We start from the raw sequence: 9110 nt of genomic DNA, 5'->3' as shown, positions 1-9110 counted from the left end.
GAGACTTAAAAAGGAAAGCTACCCATTAGTTAACAAGACCCTGGAAAGTTTAAAATTGCCTAGAGTTTTATTTTGACCAAAGAGGAAAACCGGGAGGACCAGCTCACTAGATATCACCAGGCCTGGGTGTAGTAACTTCAGATGTGCGGTTCACGGGTCTCTGGTATTCTAGGCTGTGGGCACCCAAAACTAGCAATTACGGTAAGAAGACAATGCAAAGGGGGCGAATGAGCAGGGTGGGCTAAAAGTGTGTTAAGATCTGTTTTCAATACATCTGAGGAAAATAAATTCTCCCTAGCCAACTTTGAAAATCCCAAGCCAGAGCGTATTCCCATATCTCTAGCAACTGGGAAAAGAAGCCTGCTTGGGGAAGGAGCTCTTTATGGTCTTATGAACTTTTCCCAAATGATTGTGGCTTCTTTCTTCTAAGGGCTCCATTTCCAGAAACTATTAGGATTATTTCTAGATAGCTAGTTTCTAGATTGTGATGGTAGGTAGAACCCACAGGAGTTATAGGTAAACACAGGGTTGCATGTCTCTAACTGTGATACTTTCTCCCCTTAGGACCCAGGCAACTTGACCATTAGCTCCTTAAGCTGTGCTTTGATGGCAGTGATGGATGACCGACCGTGGGACTCCACAGCAGGGCAATACTGCTGTTGCTTTTAACAGAAAACAGAAAACAAAACAAAACAACAACAAAAAGCCAAGCCTCGTGGTTTCCTGTCCCTGAGAAGATATCTGAGTGATTCATATGTGTTTGAAAAAAAACAAAGGACGTGTGCCTGAGATAAACCCAGGCTTGCTGCCAAGACTGATTGCAGGGGTCAAGGACTTGCAGCAGATAGCCCTTTGGTTCTATAAACAAGAATCCCCAGATGCCAGGGCTCTTTCCTCCCCTGCTCTTGTCAAAAATTTCCTCCTGCTTTTAGTTGACCTGCTTTAAAAATATGACTAGAGAATTTAAATATATATGAAACAGGAGAACAATGTCAAACATTGACCTGAAAGCTCACTGATACCTTATGAATTTTCTTTTGTTCACATTCCACGGGGCATTCATTCCTAAGATGTATTGCCACAGGCGTCTCTTATTTATATAACCATGGACTGTTATCACAGCTATGGAAAGCAGGAATAATTCTTCAGTATCTGATATCTGACCTAGGTTCAGCTTTCCCGGTAGTTTCGAAGGTTCATTTGTGTTGCTAGTATGATCAGGATTCAACAAGAGTTTTACTCTAGACTGTATTTTGAGGTGTCACTGTTCCTCCTTTATACTATAGGCTGAGAACGGCCAGTCATTTAACCATCGGCTTATTGAATATATTCCATATTTCAGATTAGGTTAATTGCTTCTTTATTGTATCATTTAGTACTCCACCCCCACGGTTAATGTTAGCACTAGTTTGTATTTTTGATTCTCCAAAAGTCTATGTTAACAGAAACCTACCACACAGAGAGTAATCCATCAGGGAGGGAGAAAGAGATGGGAGTAGTGAGACTGCCCAAGGCAGGTGTGCCCCAGGATAGAACATTGTGGGAAGTTCACACTTCACATGTGGTCACTGGCAGGAGACTCTGCAAAGAAGAGAAATGGAGGTCTTGAAGAGGGAAACCCAAAGGCTGAGTCACAGGAGAGAGGCTTGAAGAAGTTGGTCCTGTTTAGCAAGTGCCACACTGATAAAGCATATACAAATGATATGCAAATGCGAACATATAAAGCAGGTAACTTAACATTCAGTATGATCCCAAGGAAAAGACCCAAAAGGTGCTTTATAGAAAACATGGTATGAGACTTATTAAGGAGAAGAAAAGGAAAGATGTGGTGTTGGGGGAAAAAAAAACAATGGCATTTATGTCATCCGCCCGTAAGGGTCAGGGAACATTGAGGAAAAGGGAACAGGAAGTGTGTGAGAGCCAGAAGACAGGGTGACAAGCTTCACAATGCCATCTAGAATAAAGACAATTCCAACCCGTGAACTAGCAACCATGGTTACCTGTACTGAACTGCACAAGGCTGGCCCTGTCACAGGTGGGGGAGGGGCTCGTGAGACCCTATCCCTTGATGCTGTACTATTGGGGTAGAGAGGACATCACTGTCATCACTAGGCTCTTGGGGGCGATTCCATGGTTACACAAATGGCCCCTGTTTAAACGACTCAGTGGGTCATGAAATAAAATGTATGGACATGAATTAAGAAAGATAAACATCTATAACGGAACTTGCCACTGGAGTCAATGGCCTCCATGTGTTCTAACTTCCTGCTCTTTCTTGTTCTTTCTCTGGAGCGGTGGTTCATCTGGGCCACTGTCTCAACAGAGGTAGGGACAACGCCCCTGTTTTCAGAAAGAATACTGCTTGTCCATTTCCCTTGGAGAAGCCCAATTATACTTTGCTTATCTGCCTCAAATGCCCCAGGCAAAGTTGAACAGAATGCTGCATGCAGTCAATGGTGAGACAGTTTCACCCTTCCCTACTTTACACTTCTCTTACCTCAGAGGTACCCCACGTACGCTGCAGGGGGAGGGACCAGGGCCCTGCAGGCTCTTCACCAGGGAGCCAGATTCCAGTGTTGTTTTATTTCAAGACTACTAATTTAATGGATTTTGCCAACATTTTGATACTGAAATAGAGTATAAAAACACTGTTTTCTTTTTCTTTTATTGGATAAATTTTATTTACATTTCCAATGTTATCCCCTTTCCTGGATTCCCTTCCATATCCCCCATCCCCATCACCCCTCTTGCCTCCCCCACCCAGACACCCCCAGTTAAGCCAGTGTTCTTAACTGCTGAGCCATCTCTCCAGCCCCTGGTTTTTGTTTTTGACACACCCTTTGACAATGGTGGTTCCTCATGATAATTTCCTATTTAGTTAGTGATCATTATAAATTTTTGTTTCTGAAAATAATGAATCTTTACTTTGATTTGTCTCTGAACAGCTTTCTGGAGTACCAGGCAATCAAGGTAGAGTGACACAGAGGTGTTTGTTTTTTCATCCCTGCACATTAAAAGGCCAGGACACCAGTTCCTTTGATGCTTTATACAGGCTACAGAGGTAATCTGACCTCGTGGTGGCTCTGAAAAGCTGGGACTATAATATCCATTTATGTCTGGGAAGGATTAGTGACATGCAGATTCTAGGAAGAAAGCTGAATATGATACTCCTGTTTTTATAAAATCTACCTTATTTTTTGTTGTCGTTTAGGTTTCGGTGTATATGAGTACACACTGTTGCTGTCTTCAGACACACCAGAAGAGGGCATCAGATCCCATTACAGATGGTTGTGAGCCACCATGTGGTTGCTGGGAGTTGAACTCAGGACCTCTGGATGTGCTCTTAACCACAGCCATCTCTCCAGCCTGTTGTTTGTTTGAGACAGGGTCTGACTGTGTAGCTCTTGCTGGCCTGGAATTCGCTGGTCTAGAACTCACAGAGATCCACCTGCCTCTGCCTCCTGAGTGAATATTGGGATTAAATGTATATGCCATTATGCCTAGCCTACATAAAATAAAACTTCCCAGCTATAATCACCGGAAAGGCAGTTTTTTTCTGGCTTTGTTATAAAGAACGAGATGCCATGATTCAAAAATTGAATAAGTATTTATTGTTCCAGAAGGTACGTTGCTTTTTATACATATTTCATAAATGATACAGGATTGTACACATGTTCATCATCTTGGTCACCCCCCCCCAGCCTCCCACACCACCCAGAGGATTTGCTCATTGCACTGTGCCGTTCCTTCTTCAGAATCCTGCACACAAACAGGATAGATGGCTTAAAAATAATCTACACAGGGAAAAGAAACAAGGGAGAGGTTGGACAGCAGGAAGGAAGGAGAGGCGGGCTGGGACTGAGACATGCATCCACTCATTCAGGCAGGCCAGGGATGGCTGGTGGAATCAGCATCCTGACTGGCCTTCAACCTCTGCAAGGCACCTGGAGTCTGGGTTTGTCATTTAAAGGTTTTCTTTCATATGCAATGATCCCAAAAGGAGGAGGAAACAGAAACCTCTTGTCCCATGAGGAGGGGTGAATCATGTGAAGGAAAAAACCAAAACCAAACACCCAATCAGCTGTGTGGCAAGCCCCTGTCTTCCTTGCCATCCTGTCCCCAGAACAGTTAAAAACAGGACACTTGGCAGAGTGCTTTGACTTCGAGTGCAGGTGCCAGCTGGTAAGACAGTAGAAAACACTCTGATAGAGTGTAAGAGTAATTCTCCTGTCTCTCGATTTAAGTTAAAGAGAAACAGGGTGGAGAAGACAGGCTAAAGGAAGCCACAGGAAGGTATTCCTGGTAAAAAGATAGCTGCACCCTTTGAGTTCCGCCCTTGATTTACAGCAACTGGGGTGGTAGGGTTGTGAGGGCACGTGATGGTGAGGAAGCTTGTGTCTTAGATTAACCAAGAGTATCCTGGTTGTGAAACAGCCGCAGAGCCCAGTTTTTAGCCGATCTGTAAACCTTACATCTCTCTCGTTTGGTAACGGACAAGCACTGGCCTTTTGATCCATGGCGTGCAGGAAGTGGGGATCGTCAATAGGGTCAGTATTAAAGGAAGGAATCTTTTCCTAATCTCAGGACTAATTAGTAAAAAAACCAGACCAAAACAAAAGAACCCCAAAATACAACAAAACCCTCATGCAGACTTGCCAGTGACTTCCAGACACTGATTCAGAGCCCGGGGAGACAGACATGAGATCTCATTAAGAGATAATCAATCATAAATTAATTCCAATGATTATGTGGCCGAAAGCAGTGTAACCAACCAGTATCCATAAGTAGGTAGGAGGTCAGAAAAAGGGGTGCAGGATGAAGATATCCCAGTAACTTTGCAGAGGCCGGGTCCAGCTTAAAATGAAGGCTAATCACACCAGCTCAGGCTCTGCCAATCACGTATTAGAAGATTTGATTTCCTTTTATGCTTATTTATTTCTATGTCAAAAATATGAAACTTTAAATTAAAAAAAAAAACAAATCTAGAGCTGAGTGAGGTGCTGGCATGTTAGTGTTTCGCAGACCCTGCAAAGATGCCAGAAGCAAACACCCCGGCATCCTCCCCCCAGCTGCGACCTCGCCATTCTCATCCAGAATCAGAGATGCTTAAGACATGATTTGCTAAGCCCTTTGCACTTGGATTCCAAGGTGCCTGATCCTCAGCGCTTCAGATCCCTTTTTTTCCTAAGATCCTTTTTGTGTTTTGTTTTTAGAATTAAAGGTAAAACCCTCTACCCCACAGGGCCCCAGCTGCCCCCTGCCATGCTTTATACAAAGGTGTGAGTCACAAGCAGGCGCGCTCTGGCGGGTTCACACGTGTTGGATCATTCCTTTTCTCCGATCTGTCGGAGGGGCAGATGTACTTGTAACGGGTCTCTCAGTCTCTTAAGGTCCATTTCTGCCTAAAATAGAAACAACAGGTGAGGAAGGTGATTAAAAAAAAAAAGGATAGGGTCTTTTTATGTAGCCCTGGCTGTCCTAGAACTCAGTCTATAGACCAGGATGGCCTTGAACTCAAGAGATCTGCCTGCCTCTGGCTCCCGAGTGCTGGGGTTAAAGGTGTGTGCCACCATGCTTGGCTTTGTTGTTGACTTTTGAGATAGTCTCACTCTGTAGCTTAGGTTAATCTCAAACTCACAGAAGCCTTCCTAACTCGGACTCCAGTGCTAGAATTACAGGTGTGTCTGAACACTGCTACAACAGCATTACAGGGAGGTGTGCAGTCAACTGAAGCATCCCTAAACCCCGTCACATACTTGGATCTCATCCTTAAGTAGCTGTATTAATTAGCACGGGCGGGACTAACATTCCTCTATTTGTACTGGTTCAGAGATAACTGGCATTTATTACATGTGGCTCAGAATGATTTCCTGCAGCCACAGAAGGCAATGTGAGTGTGCACTGACACACACACTCTCACACACACATATACATGCTCACACGTATATGACCACACACACTCACAAACACACATAAGAAACACTCACATAGACGCACATAGGCATACACAGAGATACACACACAGACACACTCATATCCACCACACATACACACACACACAAACACACAGAGACACTCACACAGACACACACTGACATGGATACACACGAATTTACACAAACACATACCACACACATAACATACACAGACATGTACACTCACATACTCATATACTATCCCCCCCAGACACACACACACATACATATACCACCCATACACAGACATACATACACACACATACACACTCACATAGACACAGACATACACATATACCACACATAGACACACATACAGGCATGGATACGTATACTCACACACAGATACACACACACCCATTCACACAGACATACATATATATACCACACACACAGATACACTCACAGACACACACACACATACACACACACACACACACATACACACACATACACACACACACACACACACACACACACACACATACACACACACCAGAGAAGGGCAGCCAAGCACTCTGAGGAGGAAAGGCCTTCTGGGGACGGCTGAAAACCTCTGCAACCACAAGACTATGGGGGGAACAAATGTGGGTTTACCCACCCAAATTAAAGGAACTGCAGGAGTCTGAAAGAGGAGCAGCTTCTGTGGGAAAGAAGCGTGTTTTTAAGAAGCACCCTCCCGAGTGACCTGGGCCTGACATGCCAAGTCCTCCCCGGCTCTCCTCTTACTTAGGTTGCTTTTGTGCAGTTACTTCCATTCAATTTACTCGGAAAGTCTTTGCATCAATCATGGTAGAGAGATTAAAAGAAGAGAAAAACAAGGAAACAGAAACACAAACTCTAAGGGTGACTAGTTCAAAACCAGAGGGTTCTGAAGAACTGACTATGAAAAAAGCAATTAGAAAGCTCTAAAAATCTCAGTGTGTTTGTATTAACAGTGCAGCTGGAGTCCACCATTTTCAGCCACTGAGAGATGAGACCCAGAGCCGGTGTGGAGAGGCACACAGGTGGATGGCCACTATAGTGCCCAGGCTGAGGCAGGAGGGTCACCAGGAGTTAGAGGCCAGCCTGAGGCAGGCAAGCAGACCTGTCTCTTCAACAACAACAAAAACTGGCTGGGGTGCAGCTCAGCAGGCAGAGCACTTGCCTAGCATGCTTGCGGTCCCCATCCCAACCCTCAGCACCCCCTAAACCTCCGGAGAGTCGATCCTAACACTTGGAAGGGTGGAGGCAGGAGGACCAGGAGTTTGAACCAACTGCTATACAGTGAGTCCAAAGACAGCCTGGGTCACAGATGACACCGCCTTAAAATAAACAGATATCCTTCTCACAGGAAACCAGTCTTTATACAGAAAACGGGGCTGGATCCCTCTGTCAGGCTGAAGGACCGTGGTTATCAATAATAAGGATGCTATTTAAGATGGGGCTGGGCTCATTTAATTCTTAAGGAACTTACCTGAGCAATTGCATCCTTGAGTTGGTTGTATTTCTCTAGGTCAAAACGTGACTTTTTGGCTCCTTTATGGAAAAATAATAAGTATTGTCTGTCTCTGGCTTCTGGATAAACATATTCCTACAACACAAAGGAGAAATTAGCCGATTAGTCCTCAGTAGTACTGTTCTAAAGACTGCTGGTTGAAAATTCACTGTTGATCAGACTCCACACAATAAGTATGTATAGACAGACTAACACGCTCTGTTACATATTTGGTTACTTCGTAAACATTTGTTGCCTTTTGTGTTCTCAGATTTTCCTGGGCTGGCCTGCAGCCTGGACTCCAGCCACACTCTTGCCTCATACCCCGGGCAGCTGGGACTACAACACTCGCCTGCTTAAGAGTCCACTCGTTTCCCATGGCTGCCTGGTATTGTCATGGAGACCGCCAGAGTGTCATCATCTCCTCTACCATGGCTAAGCTGGAATGGTGACAGGTATGTGCTAGCATGCCTGGATTCGCCACATTTTATTATTTCAAGGGATTTGCTGTCTTACAAAGATTCTTCATGTTGGAATGTAGCGTATCATTGTAGGATTCTGAAGGGCTCAGATGAGACCTGATAAGGGTACTCATTAGAGATGCTAGTTAGGTAAGCCAAAACTTCGCCTAAGAAATGACGCACATTTAAATCGATCGGCTAATGTTTCTGGTCAGAGGTGCGACCAAATTGTTTACTACTGCTATGTCATAACTTGTCACTTGGGGGCAGTAACAATATTCTGGAAGTCCAGTGGAGCATCGAACACAGGACACAGTATTAAACATACAGGTACAGGACAATGAGGAAGAATTGCACAGTGTGCCAGATGAACAGCCCAGTACTGGAAGCCCCAGCGAGCGTGTCCCAGCAGAGCTTTCTGGGGCAGTGTCGTCCCCGCAGCCCCTCCCTCCCAGCTCAAGCTGGCCGAGAATTCAGTGTAAATCAGGGTGACCTTGAACTTGCACTACCCTGCCTCTGTTACCTAGGATATGTTGCTAGAATATGATTGTGTGACACGTACCCAGCATCTTCAGAATTTTTATTGTTATTTTAGATTCAGACAATTTCGTTTTTGGAAATAACTACTCACAGATGAACTCAACAGAAGGGAATGTGATACAAAAATTTATCAGAAAGAGAAGCTTGGGGACAGGACACATTTGGGTTTAGTTCCCGAGTCTATGATTTTCAACATGTAATTCTTATCCTAATGAGTCTTACTTCCTCATCTGTAGAATGGGTATGTATTTACAGAATTGACACTAAATGAGTGATTATATATTTATGCTTTTTGATGTAAAGTATATGATTTGCCTCAGAAAAATGTGCACAGACACATTTGCAGATGTGAGAGGGCTTAATCTTTTCCTAATCAAAGAAACGAAAAGTTCATAGGGAAATGCCATGTTTAAAAGGGAAGGAGGAAGAAGAGGAGGGGAGGGGAGGAGAGGGAAAGGGAGGAGAGGGGAGAGAGGGGATGATGGACATCTTGGAGACTAGAACCCAGTGCAAGCACAGGTGAGCTGAGAGACATTTAAGGATGTACAGTCAGTTGTGAAAGCCCGGGCTGAGGAGGAAGAGGGAAACTGAGGCAGGCTGCCAGGCGTGCTTGCCAGCTCTGCTCTTTCAGTGATTGCTGTGAGTCACAGGATCACA

At 44.5% G+C, this 9110-nt stretch overlaps 1 protein-coding gene across 1 annotated transcript in view; it reads right to left on the bottom strand.

The window, feature by feature from the left end:
• Nucleotides 1–3644: 3644 nt before the first annotated feature.
• MCU (mitochondrial calcium uniporter) overlaps nt 3645–9110 on the bottom strand; it is a gene marked incomplete at its 5' end in the record, with an annotated part of 148275 nt that continues 142809 nt past the window's right edge. The window contains 2 exons of the mRNA XM_080937877.1: nt 3645–5402; nt 7432–7548. Of these exons, the coding sequence (XP_080794003.1) occupies nt 5325–5402; nt 7432–7548 (195 nt within the window). The 3' untranslated portion in view covers nt 3645–5324. The remainder of the gene's footprint in view (nt 5403–7431; nt 7549–9110) is intronic.

This window comes from Micromys minutus (assembly GCF_963924665.1).
Source record: "Micromys minutus genome assembly, chromosome: 25".
NCBI lineage: Eukaryota > Metazoa > Chordata > Mammalia > Rodentia > Muridae > Micromys > Micromys minutus.
Note: the sequence above shows the minus strand (reverse complement) of the source record. Positions and strands in the feature narration are given on the sequence as shown.